Source organism: Haplochromis burtoni, unplaced genomic scaffold (assembly GCF_018398535.1).
Source record: "Haplochromis burtoni strain Fernald_Lab_line unplaced genomic scaffold, NCSU_Asbu1 Contig_45, whole genome shotgun sequence".
Classification (NCBI taxonomy): Eukaryota; Metazoa; Chordata; class Actinopteri; order Cichliformes; family Cichlidae; genus Haplochromis; species Haplochromis burtoni.
Window position 1 is genome coordinate 1,160 of NW_024582406.1, and position 25,051 is coordinate 26,210.

A 25,051-nucleotide genomic window follows, 5' to 3' on the forward strand; every position below is an offset into this window, starting at 1 on the left:
TAAAAAGGGCAGGTGCTCACACCCCCTGCAAGTCCCTGGCCATATGCAGATTTCAGATATCATGTCACATTTGACCTCTGACCTCTCCTTCAAAGTCAATAGACTGTCAAAGTGATAAAAACTGCTATAGCTAGTTAAATCTATGTTTCTCACTGACATTTGTATTGACAACATACAGACATTTAGGGAATGATTCTAATTATATTGTTACTTTGAACCTCTGACCTCTTCTGTAGGATTAAATAAGGTGAAACATTCATAAAATGTCTTTTATCTTTTAAAAATAGGCTTAAAATTGTGCAACTTTTGTTTGTTTTGGTAACATTTATTTTATTATGACTTTGTTATGTACACAACAGTAACAGATTATAAGTGTTTAGATACATAACAGTTTGAATACATGTAGAATTCTCATGCATACTTTTAATATTTATTATTAAACATTTAAATGAATTTTATTAAAGAATGAAATAAATGTCATGCATGTACTATATTCACATGAAAAAGGTTTCAAAATATCAAAGAAAACACAATGAAAATATACAAAATACACCGACAGTGAGTTGCCTTGGTGAAGGTTTGTGTTGTTGGAGTGCATCTTGCTGTTGTAAATTAACTCATGATTGTATAATATTAGTTCTCTGTATGCTGAGCCACTACAAATAAGTTAACAGTAAACAGTGCCCTCTACTGACTGAAATCACATATGGCGCTATTAAAATTTAGTCTCACACAGCCTTTGTTTAGAGACTGCAAAGTAAAGGAGTTAGGGAACTACAACACTCAATGACGCACATTTTTTTCCAAATCTACAAATATATTGTTTTATATATTCGATTAAACCAAAATCTTTTGGTGTTTGTATATGATTTAACATTATTAACCTCTTAAGAACTGAGGGAAAAAACGCACCTCTCTGTTTATCTGTGTCAACTACAGAGGACATAATGTCTCAGGGGGAAATTTACATAATTAAAGTGATGATATTAGGAAAAAAACTTTCCAGATAAATAGGGGAGCTAGTCATCATTATCGCAGTTGTAATTTCTGCCCATTGGGTAATTTCAATGATTTCTTTTGATAAACAAATTCCCTGAGATTTAAAAAGTTAGTTTCCCGAGTGACCTGGGCAACAAGGAAGCAGACATTATGATAAATGAACATAAAAACACAATGAAAATGCACAAAAATTCAACTGGGATAGATTACTACTGGGTGGACACAATATCGCATCATATATAATACAAAATCTAGATCAAAACGGGAACAGTTTAGTCTGTTTAAAGCAAATTCTGCATTTGGAAATTTGGTCTTTAAAATATAAACAAGATATTAGAGCAGTGGCATACAGTCCCAACAATGCCGCCTGACCATCCAACACCAGCGAATGAACTTCCAGCATCCGCGGATGACCTTCCAGTAGCAGCGGCTGACTGCCCAAAACCAGTGCCTGAAATTCCAAAAGCAGCGGCTGAATGCCCAGCCACAGTGGCTGACCACCCAGCAGCAGCGGGTGGCCAACCAAAGGCAGCAGTTCATCGCACGACCACAACGGCTGACTGTCCAAAAACAGCGGCCAACCGTCCAACCGCAGCGGCCAACCTTCCAACCGCAGCGACCAAATGCCCAACTGCATCGGCCAACCGTCCAAAAACAGCGGCCAACTGTCCAACAAGCAGAGGCTGACTGTCCAACAGCAGATGCTGATCGTCCAACAGCAGAGGCCGACTGTCGAAGAGCAGAGGCTAGTTCTAAAAGTAATAATAATAAAGACAAAATACATTTCAATAATGGTATAATACACTATAGTAGCAGCACAATTATATAAAAGAAAAATTAAAGAACATATCCGATATAATCTGTACAATGAGTAAATAAACAGTCAAACTGCTGCAAAAGTATTTCATGAACTTTTTTGAAATGCATAATGAGGTAAATCTGCTGGGGGAAGCATTGTGTAGCCAACTAGTAAAATTAGTGTAAAAAAAAGTCTGTAAGTTTACGTACATGCAGATTCAGACAAACACAAACAGTTTCACTTAAAGTTCCTAACTGAGAGAAGTGACCCATGTCGACCATATCAGGAGCTAATTAAGTTCTCTAAATAATTAGGAATGGTGGTTCCATAATTAGTTAAATGAAGATACTATTTTTGTAGTTTTGCCCCTATACTCCTCCATAGTGGATTTTAAATCAAACAATCAAGATGTGATGGAAGAAAAGACTTTTAGCTTTAATTAAAGGGATTTTACAAAAAAGGTTGTGTTAATTGTTTAGGAATTACAGCCATTTTTATTCATAAGCCTCCGTTTTCAACGACTCGAAATTAATTGGACAGAATGACATCATTATAGATCAGGATTGTTTTATCATTTGGATGAGAATCCATTGCAGTCAATGACTGACTGAACTCTAAAAAACATGGACCAAATGCTGTTTCCTCTCTTGAGATGCTCTGCCAGGCCTTTAATGCAGCCATCTTCAGTTTCTATTTGTAGGGTTGCCTGCATTCAGTTAGATCTAACCAGTCCAGTCCAAGGCCAAGATGCAGTGAAGCCCAGACCTCCCTCTCCTTGGTCCTGGGTGCAGGTTTCCCCAATCTTCCCCAATATACTATTTATAAGATTGGGGAAACCTGCAGTCAGCTGAGACTGAAGAAGTCACTTTGTTGAGTGACGAAACATTTCTCCCGCTGAAAACCCTACGCCCAGATGAACAGAATCAACTTTTTGGGATCCATAGAGTTCTCTTGTTCCCCTCATTTGTGAACAACACTCCAAGAAACTTAAACACTTCCACTTGGGGCTGCAACTCATCCCTGGGCACTAACCCTTTTCCAGCTAAGAACCATGGCCTCATAAAAATGACTTACTGTTGGTAATGCAAACTAGGGTCTCACTGAGATTGTGCAGGGACCGAAAGGCTGTCTTGTCTTAATGTTGGTTTAAAATGGAGCACTGTAACAAAAAATAATTTCCCCCAGGGATTAATAAAGTATTCTGATTCTGATTCTGATTCTGATTGATAAGAATGGGCCAGGTACCCAATACTCCAAAAGTACCCACCACAGAATCCTTCAACATGGTGGCTTATTTTCTGCAAGTCTACAAAGCACATGTAAAGTGGTTGGAAAAACTCCCATACACACTCAAACAGCCCAGAGAGGACAAAGAGCTGGTTTAGCATTCCATGACTTGTTCTTCAATCTGAGGTTCAACTAATGGATGGACTCCCCTCTCTGGTACCCTAGCACAGGCCTTCCTGGGAAGGCTGAGTAGTGTGATCTGCCTATAGTTGTAAGGAAAAAAGAATGGAATCTTCCTCATCCACCTAATTTTCATCTCCAAGGATATGTTTGTTAATATCCTCCTCCTCATCTTCTCTGTGCCCTTCTTCAGAGTCTAGGAGGAAAATGAGCCTCCGTGTCCTCGACTATGTCCACCCAGCAAGCAGCAGCTGAACTGGATTTACCACTAGGCTTCGCTGTCGTGTCAGAAACACAAGCAATGGCTTTTCAGGCTGCCAACACCTGCCAACAATCTGCATTATGCAGCAGTGCTCGCAGGAGTCTAGGTCTGGCAGCAACACTGTGTGTGCTTGACACCCATACAAACATTGAAAATGGGGGGTCTTCCCCTGAGATGGTCAACCTGGAAGCAGCTGGGTGGGGGCGGGGCACGACCTCCTTAGCCAGCCGCCACTGGCATTCCCCTGACAGGATCCAGTAGCCATAATTACTAATGCTCAGCTTTGACAGCTACCAATAGCCACAAATACAAAAGGCCACTTTCTCCACTAAAATATTTAATTACAGCGTAATAGATATTCCTGAAACCCAGAAAACCCATGTTCATGGACTACTGTAACAGCTGCGTCATTGAACAGTTAAATGAATTATCCTGATCCTGGACTGAGTAACTCTTATGAGCTTCTCAGGGAAGAAAGTGTTAGTGGGATTGGGAAGCTATATTTTTTTATTTCTATGTGAAGGCATGTTATTCGTGTTTTTGTTTCTATTTAAAAGCTATATGTTCTGGTAGTAACTGGTGAGGATTGTTTGGTTTATGTATTCAAAGTAATAACTATAAACCAGTGCCTCAAATGTTAAACTAAGGAAAAAGAAACTGACCCCTACAATGAGGGGATCTGATATATAGTTGGGGGCATTTTGCTGACATGAGGTAAATCCTGTTAAAACGAAATGGTCACTGTAAACATTCAAGCAAACCAGTTATGGAGTTAATAACATAAAACCTCTACTACATCTACTGCTAATTTCTACAGTAATTGGGAATTGGATGTTAATAAAAATATTTTTGGAAAGCCAAGAGCAAAAATCAGGGGAAAAACAATAAAAAGCATTAAAAGTAAAATAAAAACAACAACATTCAACATAAAAACCTGTATTTATGGGAATTAAGTTCTCTCCATCATAACATCTCACCTTTTTGTTTATGCTGATAACCTGAAGATCTGATCTCATCCTCTTTTTTGTTTGGCTGCAGATGATCCTCGTCTTTGTCTTCATCACACATCAGTCCACTGTAGCAGTGGGGATTGTTTTCAGAGACCATGATATCTATTTTCTCTAACAGAGCTATTATCTCATCTTCATCTGTCATATTTCTTGTACATGTGTGGAATCTTTTTTCAGTCAAACCACTGTTAGCTTTCAGGTCTGCCAGTGCACTTTCACATTTTTCACCTGGCTCACAAGTTACAACAGTCATTACATAAGGAAGAAATCCTTCTCCAAACGTCTTTTCTAGCCACTGAATCCCTGAGCTGTAATGGTTGCAATGCAGACCATATGGCACCAGTAAGAGAAAGACATGAAATGCCTGATTTGATGGGATTTTAGCAACATTTTGGAGACCGATCATATTAATGACAGAGATTTGCCGACCACACATATCATACAACTTGGATGAAAACTGATCCACATTGGATTTCTCTTTGTGGTCAAGTAAAATGTTGTTTGGCCCAATCTCCATGGAATTTGTGTCACCAAATAACACAATTGTGAGCTCAGGCAGTTCTGAAACAAACCAAACAAAATCAGTAAGTTTAAAATGCAAATATAAGCTATAAAATCCAAGCTTCTGATTAAAAATATTACCTTTGTCTTTATCTGCAACTGATTCAGACGTAGTTTTAGTCTTGCCCTTTTCCTCATTCTCTTCTGGTTGTTGAGCTTCATGAGCATCATTCGCTGGAAGGCACTAAGAAAAGAGTTACAGTGTGTTTTTCCATAATTTCATTGTGCATGTACAATGACAATAAAGAGCTATTCTGTTCTTCTATTATAGGGCAAAACATTCAATCAAAACATTTTAATCTCAAATGAAAAAGAGAGGTTCAAGTATATTTAATAAATGCTCATTTGAATGAAAAAAAAATTACTTAAACATGAGATGATAAAAATCTAGAACCACTCATATCACAGTAGGATTTCAGACTAAAACAGTTAGGTGTGTTTTATTTACAGACAGCCCAACAGGTTTGGACTTCAGACAAAGACAACAAACGCCCACATCATTACACATAATCACTTTCTAAATCCTGAGCATTATTTCCACCAGTATTTCAGTGTGAAAACATTAGATGTAACCTCACATTTACTCTGCATCCTGTAAAGATTATGTTTCTTTCTTTGTGTAAAAAAGGCCAAAACTGGTTATCCGAACACTGAACAGAGAAACCTGAACTACAACACACACCAGGTTGGTGTGACTTTGTTATTTACACAGGATGCCATTTTCTACTAAATCTTTACATAGAAAATACTACATAGTCTTGTTTAGAATCCTGTATTTATGACTGTTTAGTGACATTTTTGTTTGTGACAAATCTGACACCATAAACCAAATGCAGGTCACAACAGGTGTGTGGAATGTCGAGGTGAGCATCCAAATGTGGGATGCAGGCTGAACTGCTCCAACAGTAAGCGAGCCTTTAAAAACCAGTAAAAAACCCCAACATTAACAAAAACAAACACAAAAACCAGCGATGAATGACAAGGACCTCCTTCTGGAGAGCACACGAGGGACCGTACACAGTGTTTGTGACAATGAGGGCTGATGGGGAATGAGAGACAGAAGCTGTGAAAGTAATTTCACACAGTTGAAAGCATGCAGAACAATCACAAAGGACAAACAAATGAACGCGAGCCACCAAAGTAACTTGTGGAAGTGGAAATAAACAAGAGGCAAGTGCACTGACACACAAAGACTAACACTAAACAAGACCCAAATAAACAGGACCACAGGAGAACAAAGGTGCAAACACGGAACAGTTAGGACAGCAAGTCAAAAAAAAAAGAAAGAACTGAAGCAAAATAAAATAAAAGTTAAACTAAAAATGTAAGAATGATAATAAAAGAATCCAAAACTCAAAGTGACAGAAAATCCTATTACCACAACGATGTAACTGTGAGATAAGGACATCGGTAAAATTCCTTTACCTTGTTGTCAGCTGCCGTCTCCTCCATCTGAGCTGCAGAGTCATACAAGAGAAAGAAACACAGATATCTTGCAGTAATAGGAACAAAAGCTATTTAAAAATGAAACGCATGACAAATGCACTTCACTATTATAAGATCCAGTGTGTAAATATAAACTCTATTTCAAAATCATTTCAATTTCGCTTCATCAGCCTCTCATTTATCTGACTGCCGTGTTTCAGAGAGAACCCTTTACTGTTTCTTTTGCTCCACCACCGTGTTTGATCCGCTGATTTGCTGTTGATTTCTTCATAGATTGTAGTTCTTTACTGAAACGAACTGACTGCATCTTTGTTAACAAATTAGTGCATTATTAGTAGAAAATACTCTGCGCTTTAAATTTGCCCAAACAACATCCTCACAGTGCTCCTTTTTAATGATGTGACTTCAGGCTGCTTTTTAGTATCATTTAGACCTAAAGGCAGCTTCACATTATTCAAAATGATAAAATGAAAAGATTCAGTTTGAATCATATATTTGAAAGCGTATTCTGTAAGCTCTGTAGCATGGACTCACCTTGTGTTCCTTTCCTCGGGTCTGCTTTATCTGAGATCTGAGGTACTATTTAACTCCCTACCTTAACAAATCCCTCCTACCTTCTTTTGACGGAACTGTGTGCAGTGATCCAGGAAAACTAATTGTACATAAAACTGGCCATTCAGCGATGAAAACAGGTAAAGAGAGAGAAACAAAATTCAAGTCAAGACTTGCAACTTACAGAAAACCCCGCGTTTGTTGCTGTTTGATACTGAGACCTGTAAGGCTAGTTAGACTTGATTTTAAAATACCACCAATTGGGTTTTGGTTTTATGGTGTGAACTAATGCGACAGGGACTTGATTGCAAGATTTATCTGGAAACAAAAAAACTGTAGGCTGAGTGCAGCCCAAGTGAAGCAGGTACTATTCTACAAGCAGGAATTATAGTAAGAGATAGAATATTTACTGGAAACATGGAGGTGACATAGAGCGTTAAATCCTACATTTATGCTCGCTTGGTTTTACCTTTTCAACTTGTTATTGAAGGCAAATACACACACACACCCACACACACACACAGATTTTATCTTTTCTCACAGGTGGCTGCTCTACTTATTGGAATAAATAGGAATCTGACAAGATATGAGGGAATACTTCCAATAGACCACAATGCACAACAGAGGAAGCTAAAGAAAACTCTCCTGCATGCAGATGACTCATAAATAAGAGACAGATAAAATCAATCGTACATAAAAATACTTAGAAGAGTATTTCTGTCTGACATGCTAAAACTTGCCAACCATGCCTGCTGTTTCTGTCCACTATCTCAAATCACCTGAAATATCCCTATTTAACCCTAATTTCCCTCGGGATTAATAAAGTATTCTGATATGATCCACAGTTAAAAATACTTGTATGTATGCATCCAAAATGCTGCACCACGAGTACTGACAGGGACTAGAAAGAGAGAGCATGTTTCTCCTATACGGCTTCCCCTCATCAGCTCCCTCTTAAATCCAGAACTGAAGTTAAAATCCTGCTTCTCACATGACCTTATAGTATCATATATCCCCATTAGAGCACTTCAGTCTCGCACTGCAGGCCTACTTGTTGTTCCTAGAGTATTTAAAAGTACAATGGGAGGCAGAGCCTTCAGTTTTCAGGCCCCTCTTCTATGGAACCAGCTTCCAGTTTGGATTTGGGAGACAGACACTATCTCTACTTTTAAGATTAGGCTTAAAACTTTTCTTTTTGCTAAAGCGTATAGTTAGGGCTGGACCTCGTGACCCTGAATCCTCCTTTAGTTATGCTGCAATAGGTGTAGGCTGCCGGGGGACTCCCATGATGCCCTGAGTATGTCTTCTTCAGTCACCTCTCTCATCTCTGGCTCTGTTCCACAGCATGTCTTTTATCCTGTCTTCCTTCTCTCACCCCAACTGGTCACGGCAGATCGCCCCTCCCTGAGCCTGGTTCTGCCGCAGGTTTCTTCCTGTTAAAAGGGAGTTTTTCCTTCCCACTGTCACCAAAGTGCTTGTTCATAGGGGGTCATGTGGTTGTTGGGTTTTCATCTCCATGTATTATAGGGTCTACCTTACAATATAAATTTAAAGCACCTTGAGGCGACTGTTGTTCTGAGTTGGTACTGTATAAATGAAACTGAATTAAATTGAATTGAGGTCATTTGAAGAGAAGTGGAAAAAATCGAACAAGCAATGATTAAAAAAAATCACACAGACCTTATAGACCTGTGTTTAAACCTGTTTTTTAAGTCTTTACTATCGGGCGCAAATAGACATAAGAGCAGTCCAAAGGTCATTTATTGTTGAAAAATTGGAAAAACACTATGTGGGCAAAGGGGCGTGATAACAGGCTCTGCCAGCTTTCAGATGAAACAGTAATACTAAGAAACATCTGAAAAATGAACCAGATTAAGCCGTCATGCTTCAAGCATTACCAGACTCATTGAAGCATTCTGTGGAAAAGGTGGTATTTGCAGAAGGTGTGACAAACACTTCAGTGCTAGTCTGGACGCAGCGTTTTCAGTGGGAGAAACATTTCATCACTCATCCAAGTGACTTCTTCAGTCTCAGCTGACTGCAGGTTTCCCCAATGACTGAAACCAGCCCACAGAAGGAACAATGGACTGCGAGGTCAGTGGTGTTTGATCAGTGGTTGTTGATCAATTGTCAGGAGAATTTGCATAATTATGATAAAGAAACTGACCTCCCAGCATTAAAAATTTGATTTAATTTAATTTATACCAACAAAGTGACTCTATTTTAGGACCAAAGTATTTATCACAAGACACATGAGCCATAGACGTCCAGGGTAACTGGTGACCTAAAGAGCCTAAACCCAGTATGCATCTCTTTGTTTGAGGTGATAATACTATTTAAAAATTCATGTATATAATTATCACTATTAAAAAAATGTTGTATTTTACTGTATATAGTAACCATCTGTAAATACTATAGGATTTTGGCTTTTTTTAATGCGCTGATATAATATATCTCCAATTCACTTTTCTAGCTGTCAGTTGTGCTGCTGTAACAAGTGAATTTCCCAGTGTGGGATTAAATAAATTTTATATTTATGTATGTTTGGTGTCCACTCTGGGCATCAAATGCATCAATAGCTTCTATACCTGACATCGTGTTTGGTTATATCATCTGATTCTCCACTGCAATCGGCATACTATTGCATTTAAATGGCATACAGTCTATTTCTAGTGAGATCTATAAAATCAACCGCAAATGGTTTCAAGTTGGTACACAACATGGATTGTAGCTCCAGTTTGTCTTTAATGGTTGGAACCCTCCTGAAAAAGATTCATGTGTGTATGAGTGAGTAAATGAAGTCTCCCATGAAGAAATGCGGCTCTCAATGATGTCCCATTTTGTTCTTCATAGTATGTTTAATCTGGACTAAACTAAGGCTCGGCTATTTACTGGTTATTATGTAAGGTAGTTTTAGAAAATACATTGATCTGAGCGTTGTCATTGTTATATTTGTAGGCAAAGCGAGCACATCAGATCGACTGTAACAGCAGTTATGCTGAGTGTTGAGGTAGCACCGAGTGAAAAATTGGTCTTACTCATTGCTGATGCTCCCAAAGCATTTCACAAGCCAGCCAAAAGATGTAACAGTTCTAACTCTGCGGCTCCTCCTGATGGGACATATCTGAAACACCTCACCTAGGAGTGTCCAGCAGGCTTCTAGCTGGCCTAACAAACTCATTTAATCACACTGATAATCTCCATTTGGCAGCTAAATACATTTTAGCTCGCTTGCTGACAAAGAAAATGTACTTACACATACCAGTGTACTTATTCTATCACCACATGACCTGCGCAGCTGCAGTTTTGCACACACATTTTCAGGTGTGCTTTTGCACGTCTTTGCAACAAGCGTGGTGAACACAGAGTTGTCGAAGACATGACTGAACCCAAAGAATCGGTCTACTACATTCACTATTAAACATTTACTTAAGTGAAAAAAAATCATAAACTGTTTTCAAATAAATGAAAATTGAGCGATTAAGAGATTATGATTGTTAAATTAATACATACAATGAAGTTGCAGGACATGCAGCTCCATTACGGTTTACCAAGAGAGGCTGCAGCAGCCTCAACATTACTTCTTCCAAATAAAAACCAGACCAGAAGTCAGTTAGTACACAACCTTGAAGGATGTATCAGTTCCTAAAATTAATCTGGAAGATAGATAAAAGAGGAGGTTTGTGGAGGAGTTATTATCAAGGATGCACAGGTGTTTCTTTTCTTGTTTTTCTTCTTCTTCATGTCTTTAGTTTTGCCTCCTGTCTTTTTGTTAGTGCCACTGTGTCCAAACCAAGCATCACAGCAGATCTTACTCTCATCTTATAAACCTTTCACTCTTTCTGCTATCATTCTGTCACACATCATCCCTAACACGGGTCTCCACCTGCTCCACACTGCCTGCTCTCTCTTCTTCACCTCTCTTGTGCACTGACCATTTCTTTGGATGGTTGTATTTAAACTCCTCTGCCTTAACTATCTCTGCTCCTTGCATGTTCTGTTTCCACCTGTCTCCCTCTAATTCAGTCACACTTCTTTTGTAGAAGCGTTGTCACCTTTAGTGTATATGGCAGGGCGCAAAGCTGAAACACTTCTCAGAGTTTCTTATTTGTTATCACCGATGTCTGACGTTGTGCAGCACTTTATCACATTTAAACAGGACTTGTAAATAAGCTGACTCTGCCCACTGTAGTGGTGCAGACCATCCCCTCTCAAAGTAGGTCACGAGTCAGAGTGATTTACAGTCTGACTCATGACTGTTCACAGAGCCAATCAGAGTCTGAGGCAGGATCACAGTAGACTGAGCTGCATTGTATCAGGATCAGCCACGTTTTATGTTTGCAATAAAACATTAAGATAAGGAAATCCAGAGGACAGACTAATAGTGGGAGTGGGATTACATCATTAATGGATAATGTAAGCAGATATTTCATGTTTTAAATCAGTCTTTTATTACACCAGCCCACACTTTATTCAACATCGAGTCTAACACTGATACATGTTTACTGAGTATTATAGTTGTTACAGGAGGTCATCATATAGACTTTGGATTAGTATTAGAATTGAACCTGTAAAAAAACAAAATAAAAACAAAACAATCCCTTCTGTTAAATTTATTTACAGGGACTGTAATGTGTTAATATTGAAACATAATGCAGCTACTTTGTTCCTTTAAATCCCAGCTTCCCTTTGACACCTCAGCCCTGCGAACTCTTTATTGTTCTTTTAATTTGCTTCAGAACATCATGACTACATAGTGTTAGTTGTCTGTATACTGAAAAGCAACAAATAAATAGACAGTTTAATATCACAACAGCAGTGTTGTCCAGGAAGGGGGGGGTCTGGCATCATGACTGAGTATTGGTCAGTTATTTCCGTGTACATGCATGTGTAAAGGATGAAGGATGTTTCTGAGGAACAGAAAGTCACACGTTCCTCCCTCGTGAACCCAGGTCGCTGGACAGTTTCAGAGTTTTGACATCTATACTTTTATCTCCTCCTCTTCTTCACTTAATTCGTGAGACGCTTCGCGGCTTTGGGAAATAGATTGGTTTGTACCGCTACTGCTCCTCCTCACTCCCTTCGTGAAGGATCCTCCACCGTAGTGGCGGGACAGCACGTCAGCAGCCTTCTGGAATCTTTCTGCCTCCATGACAGGCTCCGATCTATGAGGAGACCGAGCGGACGCATCCGGTGTCCTTACAGACTTCCTGTCCTCCTCCTCTGTCAAATCAGAAGTACCAGAGCACCGCCTGTTGTTCGTGTCCTGCCCGATTGACCCGCTGCACACGGAAAGGTCGGGTGAGGTGACTAGAGGGGTCTGCACGGGCGTCTCTGTTAGCGAGCTGTTGTCGTCTCCCTCCTCACCCTGCTCTTCCTCCCCTGCCTCTTGGCTGTGATTGGATATCCGAAGGCGGTTGGGGTCGTCAATCAAGCCCAAGACCTCAGCCATGAGAGAAGGGCCGAGGTCCACAGTGAAGGAAGTGAGGGAGTCCGAGCGTGTACGTGTTAGCCTGCCACTGTCTGGTGCCGAGCCTTTCTGCGCGTTTCCATCATGGAATTGTCTGTCGATGCGGGAGAGGCGCGGCAGAGTGACAAACCCAGACTGCAGACCTGCAAACAAAGATAAAAAGATGTGAATTAATTATATTACCAAATCAAACGAATCCTTTTTTTGATCTGCGAACAAGAACAAACATAGGCTGAACCTCAGCTGATCATGAAATGACCACATGTTGCTTAAGTTGCTTATATCTGCCTACAATTACTACAAGCTGCTTTATAACACATCTCCCCTCCAGCTCCTCCCTGCAGTGCCATATACTGATCAGTGTCATATCTGCTCTCTACTCTGATCAGTCTGTTGGTCTTCTGCTGCTGGTCCTGCCTCCAGCTTTCCATGTATGCACATGTGAGGTGAGGACTCGCTGCTTTTTACACTTTTTGAGTTACTTCAAAAACAATTATCTTTGCAGTCTGAATATCACGATCAGAAAAAGAATAATGCCTGTATGTTAAAAAAAAATAATAATAAGCTTTAATTCTTGTGTGAGCTGGAGGTTATGTTCTGCAGTTTAGCTCTCTGACCAGAAGGGGGCAGCATGTAACAACCCACTGGTAATGTCAGGCTCCACGGTGCCTAACCAACGATAACTCACGCTGTCGTAAACACTGTGAATTAGTGTCACCATCACTTACTGTTAACTGTCAGTCAGCAGAAATGCAAGAGCAGTGAAGGGTGTTAAATGTTTTATAATGGAAGTCCAGCAACGTTAGTGAAGTGCTGGTGATGTTTGATTGATTTAGTTTTAAATTATATGTGTAAAAATTTGAGAAATAATGTTTAAGAAAAAAATCCAGACTGCAGATCATCAGTGAAAAAACTCTAGTTGCAAATGACAACAGAGGGCGAATTCAAGACTGATAAGAAAAAGCTCGTGCCTTAGCTCACTGACTCTCTCTCTGATGGCTTACATCATCAACTTTGTGTGCATTCCTTATGAGGTGGGTAATAAATCTGGAGAGCAAAAGGGGATTTCCAGTCTCCACACTGCAGACCGCTGCCTGATAAGCTCTGAACACTCAGCAGATATAATGAATGGTGTGTTTATGGCGTTCACTGAGGCACACGCACACAGAGATGACAGGAAAAGCCCTGCGAGTCTTTCTCTTTCTTCCAAACCAGCTGTGTGTATGTGTAAGTGTGTGTGTTTATGGGCCTAATTGTGTACAGGGGTTGCCTTGGTGATTCCAAATGATTCAGAAGATGCCAGCGTGTTTACCGGTTGTCCTGGAGGAATGTGGGAATGGTGCTGAAAGAAGGGCAACCTCACCCTCTGTATTTATAGTTCAAGTCTGCTGGAGAGTGAGCTCAGACAACAATGAGAAATTGTATCATAGTAACAGTTTGAATTTGAAGAACATAGTTCATCTTGAATATGACAGCATGGCTTAGATACTGGCTCGCTGCCTGGTTACTTTGGAGCATCACATTTAATTTTCTATATAAATACCTTTTGCAGGAACTTCTATCTCAACAACAAAATAGCACAAATTGGCTGTGATGTTAATGTGGCATTGCAAAGCTTCTAAAAGACTAGAAGATCATGACGTCAAACTCATATAATCATTCTTATGCTACAATAGAAAACTTTGTCCCATGTGAGGTGAGGAGAAACCACGAGTTCCACATTTATCAAGACTATCAAATGTCAAATGTCAGACCAAGTACAAAAACAAAAAAAAAACAGACGATGCTGATGTGTCGTAAAAAATAATAACTACAATTTCAGCAACAGGATGCAGTTTTTCGACATTCAGTCCGTCTGCCTGGACAAATGTGGTATTCTCTATCCACACAGCTAACAGCACTGCTACTCTAAAACATGCTCTGGTTACATATTGTATTGTTTTTTGTAGTTCTATCCTCTCTGGCTGACCACACAAACTTCTCTACAGAGTTCAAAGGATTAAAAATATGTATCTGCTGGTGTCAATACAAAAACATCTTTCATAGAACTAATTATTCCAGTCCTTTAACAGCTTCACCGACTTCCTGTAAAATACCACACTCAGTCTAAGATTCTGCTTCTAACTTTAAAGTCTCACCATAGCATCGCACCTCCATTCCTATTTTCTCTCTGATGTTCTGCACACTTCACCTCCTTTATATACTCATGGGACCCCTCTGTTGATCTCTTTAAACCACCTGCTCCTCTGACCACCACAAACTTTTGTGGAGCTTTTTTCTTTGAAATTCTCTCTTTTAAAGCTTCCCTGCTCTGTTTGATCTTTAATTCTATGATGTATTAACTTTTAATTTTGTTTCCACCTGTTATTTTATGAATACTGTGCCTTTTGGCATTTAATCGCTCAAAACCTTCAAATGTCAAGGCAGTGTTCGTAGGCATGTTTTGACACATGTAGTCTAGCCTCTGTAGCCTCTGTTGGATAATAAAAACTAAAAAGATCAAAAATGTGTGTGAGATAAAGGAGGGGCTGAAGGCTAAAGTATATTCATTATTATAAGAGGTAACAATTCTGGTTATCTTGCTGGGTTTATTTGTGAGGTTTCAGAAATAAGTTTCAAAATAAGCGTCTGTCACAACCTCACAGGTTTATCTGACGTAACAGGAACAAGCAATTTGTAAATGGATAGTGCTTCTAATGGCTTATATTGTGACCTTTGACCTTTTCAGCCAACTGTGCAGTCCCACTGTCAACACGAGCGCACGCAGTCTGTGCTCGAAGTCGATTAATCTGTGCCGCCGTAGCTCGTGTGACACTCTTTCAGATAACACGCTGCTGCCTTCTTAATAAACCGTTATATTTGCGTATGATCGCCGCCTCTACATTTTCTCTGCTCACTTTTAATGAAGATAATCTCACCACTAAGATGCTTTACATAAGTCCAGTCCCATGCTGGAAGTGATTATCTGTATTATCTCACCATATGTGCAGAAGGAATCATCTGTTGAGCTGATGGAGCTGGGGAACAGCACCCTCTGCAGGCACCCATTAGATGAGTCTATGTTCAGCTGGGGTAAGGAGATCGCATTCTTGATGATAGGTGAGATATCTGGCGGCGGGGAAGACAAATCGCGAGAACCCCCTCGTGGCCGCGGACCAGAAGTCTTGCGCACATGCCGAAAGGTGCGTGTGAAGAATCCTGTTGTTTTGGAGCTGCTCGCTGAGTCTGGACTTCCTGGCTCCCTGATGCCTCCGTAGTTGCTGAGGAAGGAAGTGTCGCCAAACACATCCCCGCCACGACCGACGTGCATGGTGTGGCGGAAATCTCCCAGCGGTGGGCTGATCATGTCCACAGAGAGGTCGCTCTTGAAGCGACGTTTCCCTTGAGAGCCAGACACAAGGCCTTTAATCCCTGGCAGCTTTCCAAGACTCATAGTGGCAAAGAAAAGTTGCGTAATTTCCCTTTAAACTTTGAATGGAAACGCCTGGACTCTGATTACACGTCAGTCAAGTCTGAAATCCAGTTTGGGGTCCACTGGAAAAAAAAAAAGAAGGAAAAATTGAAAAGCCTGGACAGCGAGGAGAGAGAACAGAAATATGTGGTCGTTCAGTCAGCAGAGAATGTGTGTATAATCAATTCTCAATACAGTCACAGCCAGCTATTCATCCACTGCCTGCCCCCGGCATCCTTTTACATCTCCACTCTAAGATGCCAAAATGAATGTAGAGCCATCCCCGTCTATTTCACCCTCTCTGTCTCCACTCATTCACCGCTGCTTTTGTCCAAAATGACCAAACGTACTTCTACTGCGCAACTGTAGATTTCGGTGATGACAAAATAACAAAGATAAACGTCAAACCACGCTTCCTCTGGTTACCTCAGCCTGAGAGCATAAGGCTGACTGAGTAGTTATTCAGCAAATTAAGAAAAGAAAATCACTTCACAGCTGAAAGGACACTCAGCTGTCAGACAGCTGTTTGAAAACAATAAACCAGGCTGGTTTTTATAGCGCTTTCACTTAATTTAATCCTTTGTTTACTCTTGAAGAACTTAAATTTTGCTTGCACACATTAAGAGAATCGTGTCACCAGGAAGTCTTATGAAGGTGTGCTTAATTTCCCTTTTATGAGGCTTTTACACAGAAACAAACAGCAGACATTAAAGGGTATAACAGAAATATTACTACATCCCTTCACTTGACGTACTTTCTCTTCTCACTATTGCTGATAGCCTAAATTAGCCTAAATTTGAGACAAACACTTGAGTGTGTGCCTGAGGTGTTACTCAGGTCGTCTGTGGTTTCTAACCGCACTTTAGCAACCCATGAACATTGCATGCACACGGGGCAAGCAGTGATGAAATGCATGCATCCTGAATCACTGAATGGAAATTGTCAGTCTTTTGCTTTTATTGGTCAGTGAGCTTTATCTTGTTTGAGGTTCACAAAAAATACAGCTGAAATTTAACACTGCTGCATTTCCGATATTGCTTACTGGCATTAAGTGTTTGTTCTGAGAGGGTCTTAAGTGTCTTATCCACTGCGCTGTTCTCCACTTGTCTTCCTTAGTGTCCGAGCAAACAAAAAACAGAGCGTCCGCTGCCATGCACAGTCTACCGCTGAAAAGATTTATCCATGTGTGGCACCACACTGTCCACAGGACATCCTGTCCCCAGGCCTTGTCGCCCGGCTTCTTTGTCCTCTGTTCCCTGTTCCCTGTGCACCCAAGAGGTAAAACCTTTTGAGAGCCAACGAAAGCAATCAGAGCAAAAGAAGAAGGGCGATGCGCTCTTGGAAAGGGCAATAAAGTAAAGCGGTGTAATCCAGTAACTGTTTCGTCTGCATCGTTCTGGGAGAACGATAAAGCTCCTTCAGGATTGTCCGTGCACTGGATTAGCTGCTAATCCCTTCTGTCTTCCCTCCCTCTCGGACTCCCTCACTAGCCTTCTTCAATCCACTTAGGACTTCAGTGTTTGCCAGGTAGGTTTTCATTCAGTTCACATGGGGCAAGCTAAAGATTAGGGAGAGAAAAGGAGAGAGATGAGAGTTACACGCGAGACCAAACCCTAAACAAGGAGTTTTCAGGCAGACATAAATGCATCAGAGCTCTAAAATGTTGCACTGCTGGGATTATTTGCTGGGAAGTCTGTGACCGAACTTGACAAATAAAACCTGACGGGGGGCTTACAGAGGTCTTCTGTGTGTACTTAAGACTCACCTCCTTACCCTTTACACACTTTTGTAGTTTAGAATCTGATTTAGTTTAATGTTGAAGCAGTGACTCGACAGGTGGGGAAATAATCAGCTCTTTGAATAAACGACTCTCCAAAAACATCCGAAGGTCCCCAGGTTCTGTTTTTCCTGGACACACTTAGAGGACTGTCTTCCTTCCTGCTGAACGAATGAATCCAAGGCAAAAGGAGCACTAGTAATCCCCAAACACGAGACCTTTCAACAACACAGCCAGTGATGGATTAACAGCACCGGCTGCAGGAGTTACTAGCCGAGGCTGCTGCCAGGCCAATCTGGAAGTGTGATCTAAGAACTTAAGTAAGATGATGGCACCACGCTTGCTGGGCATAGGTATGAGCTAAGATCGCTTTCTATTCATTTTTGGTTACTGATAGAGTTCCAGCACAAAGATTTTGAAACAGATAACATTTACTGACCTGAAGAAGAGAAAGAAATCAGAGGAAAAAGTGGACATATTTGCAGAAAGAGCCAATATCCATTCATACAAGAAGAGGGAAAGTCCGGGGATTTGACCACTTCTGATCTCTCAGCTCAGCTTAATAATACTTAGCTTTAGTGATTTGGGCCTGTGCAGCACAAGAAGGTGAGTGACAGATAGCCATTAACCTCAGAGGCAAACATGCAGTGTAGATGACAACACCAGCCTTGGAAAGAGTTGGATTGGAAACTGCTTTGTGCTGTTGGGAGTTTTAGATTAAATCCCCAACTTTTGAATTCCTTCAATTAAAATAAAAAATATGACTAGCTGTTTGTTTTTATCCCTATTTCCTAACACATTAGTATTACATATGCACGAGTGGAGAACCCTTTCAGGCAGAGTGCAACTTGTGTTTTTGGAGCTAAAATTTACAGATGTCCCATAAACACATCACGTGCAGGCACTCATGACCTCAGAGTTTTGAAAACAGGGACGTTAGGAAGATTCAGTCGCTGCAGTAAATGCTTGTGTCTGTGTGATTGTGGCTTCAACATGTTGCTGTGTAGAACAGGCAGAATGGTTTGCAGCTTTCTAAAAAACTGCTGATCCAAACATGTCCAGCTTTCTTTGTGGGGAGCAGAGTAATGACATTTAAAAAAAGACACAACTTTATGGCCTGTCCTCACTTTCTACACCCATTGAAAAGGACTTTTTGAGAATTCGGACTAAGTTTTAGGTTTGGGTTTAGAACTATGTCGGGGTTAAGTTAACAATTTTGTCAATTTGTTCTGATGGTTAAATTTAGAAGTAAGAAGCTTGGCAATGATTTAATGGCAATGATCGCAAAGATAACTAAACAAATGTGCACCTGTGTTTCTATGTGACCCTCCCACTACATACAGAGTGGAGCAGCTAGCAGTCACTCTAGGGCAGGGTTTGAGTGTTAACTTTTCCAAGTTAACCACATTAGAAACTGGGACTGTTGTGGAGGGTTGCATCAATGAACTCAATTCAATTCAATTCAATTTTATTTACATAGCCCCAATTCACAGTCATAGCTGCCTCAATATTCTGCTTATTATGAATTTTATCTCTATGTAAGCATTTTTGGTGCAGCCATCCACAACAGTCCCAGTTCCACATGAGGCCCGTTTGGCAAAATTAATTGCACACCCCTGCTCTAGAGTAAACGCTGCATAAACACTGGCATCATGGAACAACTTTTCGCGTACATATAAGAAGCACTGGTAGAACTGGCCTCAAACTCGGTGCTGCACTCACTCAGGTTCCTAGCGATGTTTGACAAGGACCATATGAATCGCTATCGACGCAAACGAAAAGCAAACACAGGGACAAAGTCTCCTTGAATTATTACTACTAAGTGTGTTAATCAGTCACAGCTTCTCATGGTGCAGCTATTATGTTTTTCCAGCTCTTCTAGCTGCCAAATTCTTCTAGGTACATAACAGACTTTTATATAATCTTCTTCCCCCTCCCCTCTTGTGACTTTGTGAGCAGTAATTCAGCTCAGCTCTCCATGTAAAATTAAGTGTAATTCCGGCACATAAACTCAGTTTGGAAACTTCAGTCCTACAATTGGCCTTGTTAGGAACACACAGAAAGACGTTAGATGTGCTAAACATGCTAATTATCCCTAAATTGAACCTGCGGGCATCCGTAAACAAACCTGTTTCACATGAGCAGCTGGGCTGATTGCAGACACAGTGGCAAACATGCAGGTCTGAAAAGTGTAATGGGAACAGCGTGCAGCTGGGAGAGCAGCCCGGACGCCATCAATTATGTGCATCAAATAAAGGATCTGGGGACGCTGATGAGAAGCACATTTATACCTCCATCTTTAAGTGTGTGTCCCCCTCGGCTTCTATTTTAGGCTTTCACTTTAATTTATCTCACTGTCCTTTGTCTCTGTCTTTCCCTATGTCACAAAAACACACACACTGTCAAACATGCTTCCTGTCTCTGTCAGTCACCCAGCTGCAAGTGGAATTACCGCGTTAGTTAAACATCTGGTACCACAGACCCACAAACTGCAAAAATGGGCTCTGGAGACATCTGAGAGGTTGGCAGCGAAACATGGTGGCATGTAGACTTATATGGAGATGCAGGGCTGAGTCAGAGTGGATCAGGTCTGAAGTTGCTTCCTCCCCTGGACCGGAGGGCCGTCGTCCTCTTAGAGCACTGCACCAGCAAACTGTGGTTGAGGTCAGAGCACCCTGACCATTACACACAGCTCAAAAATACAGCATGCGCTCACTTTACAAGGATCGACTGCTGCAACGTGGCAATGCACTTCACGGCCTGCCATGAGGGTGTCTGTGCTGCACACGTTCAAGAGCACTATACATGATTTGACTCTGTCAGTGATGACTGAGAGGTGTGACATCTGGGTTTACGCTGATTCAACTGATATCACAATGCGTACATGGAAGCGCTCACTTGTATATGACCTTTCTTTTCCTTCCTCTGTCGCGTACCTTGATGTTCTCTTGAGTCAACAAAACTTGTGCAGAAACACTGAAGATAACAACACTAACACTCCCCGACGGGTTCACTAACTTATTTTTTAGTGCACAAATACTGTGAGGAAAGCACTGCAAAACAACTGCAGGGTAAGCAAACACATCAGTCACTGTGGCCTTGTTTAACACTCGCCATCTGTCACTAGTTTCATGAATTCCTTTTTTTATGTTTGGGACTTGGGTCAACAAAACTCTGAGGAAACAAGGCCCGGCAACAGTTACGTGCAAACACGTCTGATTCTCTTTGAGAGCATCGCCTGACAAAGGCTATAATGAAATCTGCCAAACTTCCATCAAGCAAACACAATGAGAAGGTGCAGTTGATGAAATATTAAACTGGCAGTTTAAAGGAGTAATTATTAAGCACATAAAGCATGTTTAGTTCATTGTCCTCGTTCACTCACCATCCTCAAGAGAGGTCAGCGATTAACACAGGCCCAAGCCTCTGAAAGGACTCCAGTTGTTTAGATGGTTGAAGGGCAGCCTCTCTAACAGTGACGCCAGCTCCCTGACAGGCTGCCAGCCCAGTGATCTGAGACCTGGCACAAATCTGGGACAGTTGTTCTGTGGCTCAGCTGGAGGAGAACACCAACCAATTTATTTAAAACGCTTAAACCAAACAAAATCTCACCACCTCACTTCTAAACAAGCGGGGCTGCAGTGCACGTTACGGGCTTTACAGTCACTTCTGTTTTAATTTGATTAAAAACACAAACCACCTCTGAGTTTGTGGGAAGTGACGCTGTTAAAGAGGATGTACAGAAAAAGTTACGCAAAAAGTCACTTCAAATTAAGTGACTGACAAGCTCGGGGATACAGAGAGACGTTTACTGAACAATGATGCTGCATTTGGATTGATACACCTGCAATATATGAACGGTGTGAAGCTTGGATAGCGCTTTTTGTTTGTTTCTTTGTTACTTTGCAGAGACAAACAGACTCTGTCATTGGAACAAAGGCGTGTAACAGGTTATTACAACTGAATAAGACGCAAAAGTGAAACAGCTCCATGCTGTTCTTCTCATATACTGAATGCATGCCTAAAAACGCATTCATAGGAACACTTTATTCAGACCGCGTAACTGCACCTCGGCTATAACTTTTGCTGTTCTTATCGCAGGCTCATTAGCAGTTCTCGGTAAATTTCAAGCCACATGCACAAAGCCATTAACAAACTCCCTCGATTAATCTTACCTTAGAGAAAAGAAGGGAAAAACGCAGAGGGCGGATTCTAAAAAAAATCGAGGTTACCATCTATTTTCGTTTTCATCCTGCTCGGTTTGCGGCGTGCACCGTAAGTTTCTGCTGGGACATCAGTGCACCGCAGCAGCGTAGCGGATCCGTGCTGCTGCTGCTGCTGCTGCTGCTGGCAAGTGAACTGGAAGGGGATGGGGAGGAAGAGGAGAGAGAGAGAAAGAAGGGTGGAGGTGGTAGGAGGACCTCGGAAGTGTGAAACCCTGCCTTATGCATGTATGTTATAGGTAAAGCAATGCAAAGCTAAAACCTGACCGAGAAGGATCAACATTAACTCAACATAAGAGGAATGAAAAGAAGAAAGAGTGTGAACAACGTGCAGATCTGTTCATCAGGCTTGTGATAAAGCAGAACGACTCAAACAGCAGAAATAGCTGACACAGTCATCTGAGGTCATCAAAGGAGGCAGGTGTGAGCCTCATGGAGGGCTGGAGGCTTTAATAAGAAACTATAGTGGCCGTACCCACACTGTCCAGCCACTGTGAGGTTATACTTATAAATATGAGCACATGTCTAGAAGTTTTGCTCTTGTTTATTTTATTTTTTTTTAATGTGCATTTACTTCCTGTCTGAACTCATCTGCATCTTTGGCCCTGCCTTTGGGCAGGAAGCAGTAACTCTTTATCAAAAACATGACCTGATATGTGCAGCAAATACACAGACACATGCACACGCCCTGACCTTTATTCAGATTTCCTCATATCTGCATAGATGTCATCTGTGGGTTTGTGGCTTTTTGAGGAGAAAAAATACACTCGTGGCCAAGCTTATGTGGGCATGCAACTATCTGTTTGCAGGTAGGTGTGTGATTGTGTGGGATATCTGCGTGAACAGCTCTTTAACAAAGCACATATCTCACACATATATCCACAGCAGACACAGAATAATTCTTTACTTTAAATCTGTTAAACCTTTGCATCAGTTGACATCCATCAAACTCTTTAATATGACTTTTTAGAAGAGTTTTGGTGCTTCTTATTCTCACTAGTTTTGCTCTTTTAAACTGAGATTCAGATGTTAAATTATCCCCGTAGGTCCACTAATGCCTACTTATCACTCACACCAGCTGTTGTAGTCCCAGAAATGAAAAAAAAAGAAAAGTCTAAAGATTTTACTGGATAAACAGAAGCCAAGATGTCTGATCTGATTACCTTATGATGTATATATGACAATGAAAAATCATTTTGAAACCTGCAAAATACGATCTCATTGCAAATGTTAAAGAGAAAGATAAAAAAAGGGGGGGATTGTGGGAGAGAAGCTGATAACTCAGATGAAGTTGGTAAAGGGGAGGCGCTTGAAGAGAAGCAGATGTGATGAAGGGAGACGGTACTGTGGACAGATACGAGACAAGGTTTCATCACTGCTGTGTTAATCTGAGTGGTTGAGCAGCTCCCACTGACAAGTATCACAGGCTCTCTGATGAGCAGTGGAAAAAAAAAAAGAAACAGAAGACAGAGGGAGTGAGCAATAACAGGAAGTCAGGCACCATAAACTATTGTGCTGAAAATATTGTCTCTGCTCAGGAGTGTTTGAGATCACATTTTGAATTCTTGCACAAGCAAGTTATGGCAGAAATGGGCTCAAGCATGGATTAAAGAGGACAAACTGACCAAAAAAACCCCACAAAAAACAAAAACACACACACAAAGCTTGTGGGAAAAAGAGGAGGAAAGAGAAGGGGGTGAAGAGGAAGGAATGCTAGTCAAACAGGATGAGAAGTCTCAGACAGACGAAGGCTTTCTGCACAGGAAATGGCTTTCTCGCAAATCAGAGAGGACGCCAAGAAGTTAAAACTCCTTTCAGATGGTGAAATTCATTTAGCAGTTAACGGCTCACTATCGCCATCGGCCTGTCAGTGTAATGAGCTCATCCAGTATAAACACATTTAAACAAATTAGCTATGGTTAAATATAAGGGTGATTTCACTTTGCACTTGGCTCCTGATTTAGAGACCAGATACAGGGTAGACTCCTGATCTCCACAAACCCAGATGTGCGTTTGTAGAAGACTCTGAAGGTGATATATGGAAGGTTTAAAAGGGACAAAAAAGAAGCTGATCTCCGTGTCTTTGCTGGATCTACGCTCCTGTTTTGGATGGATTCAGGCCTGCCAGGAAGCTGAGTGTTGGCTCGGAGACAATAGAGTATTGTAAAGTAAATCCTCAGTGCTTTCTAGACTGCAATAAAACAACAGGCATGAACACAAAGACGCATGCTGAAACACTTTGTTTTTAGATACCGGGGTTTAAATTTAGGAGAGCAGTGTTTTTTAAGACAATAACGTCTGACGCAGATTATCTGTTTATTCTATTCTATAATTATACTGAGACTCATTCCCTGGAAACTTTGCAACAAAAAGTTTCCCACCTTTTGCATCACATCAGCATTTTTGCATCAGAACTTTGTTAAACTCTTCCTGCAAAGTAATCTACCTCTTAGCTGTTGATCCACTTAGTCTCCAAGAGAAGCCCAGAGAGGCAAGCCAGATGTTTTTTTATGATGATGCAGATCTTTTGCAGGTTTTTTTTAGAGGTCAAGGAAATTATATATAAATAAAAATATATAAAACTACCAAAACACGCAAAGGCTTAAGGTTGTGAGGGTTAATTACAGGACTTTTTCTGTGACCTCCTGCTAGAAAGCTGTCTCTCTTAGTAGTCTCACACAAAGCAATGCGCCCCAGAGATGCTCTAACATGGGTTTGTGATGCTAAAGAAAAAATATGAGAATAATGAGGAGTAATTGGTAAGCCTTGACATTTGGCTTGAGCTAAAGTTGAACCCCAGTGTCCAGGGCAAAATTCCAGTATTTGACCCACACATCTACCCCTCCCACGTTCAGGGACGTTGCTCTTTAGTTCTTCCGCAAAAGCCATGGGGTTGTGCAATTCATAGTTTTGTGGTTAAGTTTTACAAACAAACACTTTAAAAAAAGAAGAACCACAAAGAAGGAAAGAAAGCAGCTTTTTCACCAGTTCCTGAGAAAACATTTTTCCTCAACCAGTTTCTACCAGTTAAAAACAAAGAAGTCAACAAATTATCCCGACTGAGCACTTTTCGAACCTTAATTTATGTCTTAAA

At 40.9% G+C, this 25,051-nt stretch overlaps 2 protein-coding genes across 7 annotated transcripts; both read right to left on the reverse strand.

Moving 5' to 3' along the window:
- Positions 1-436: 436 nt before the first annotated feature.
- On the reverse strand, positions 437-7,195 carry LOC102301281 (GTPase IMAP family member 8). Its single transcript, XM_005940703.3, has 5 exons — positions 7,019-7,195; positions 6,464-6,495; positions 5,120-5,222; positions 4,445-5,038; positions 437-1,751 (listed from the first exon to the last, which is right to left on the reverse strand). The coding sequence occupies exons 2-5, from the start codon at positions 6,488-6,490 to the stop codon at positions 1,333-1,335; spliced, it is 1,143 nt and encodes a 380-aa protein (XP_005940765.1). The 5' UTR covers positions 6,491-6,495; positions 7,019-7,195; the 3' UTR covers positions 437-1,332.
- A 4,268-nt stretch (positions 7,196-11,463) lies between these two features.
- On the reverse strand, positions 11,464-22,113 carry cdc42ep1b (CDC42 effector protein (Rho GTPase binding) 1b). Of its 6 annotated transcripts, XM_005940704.2 has the most exons (5): positions 21,910-22,113; positions 21,120-21,290; positions 17,000-17,515; positions 15,486-16,040; positions 11,464-12,649 (listed from the first exon to the last, which is right to left on the reverse strand). In XM_005940704.2, the coding sequence occupies exons 4-5, from the start codon at positions 15,937-15,939 to the stop codon at positions 12,018-12,020; spliced, it is 1,086 nt and encodes a 361-aa protein (XP_005940766.1). In that variant the 5' UTR covers positions 15,940-16,040; positions 17,000-17,515; positions 21,120-21,290; positions 21,910-22,113; the 3' UTR covers positions 11,464-12,017. The 6 variants fall into 6 exon arrangements, with proteins under 6 accessions (XP_005940766.1, XP_042076147.1, XP_005940767.1 ...); XM_042220213.1 differs by lacking the exon at positions 17,000-17,515; XM_005940705.2 differs by having other exon boundaries at positions 15,486-17,515.
- Between the last annotated feature and the right edge of the window lie 2,938 nt (positions 22,114-25,051).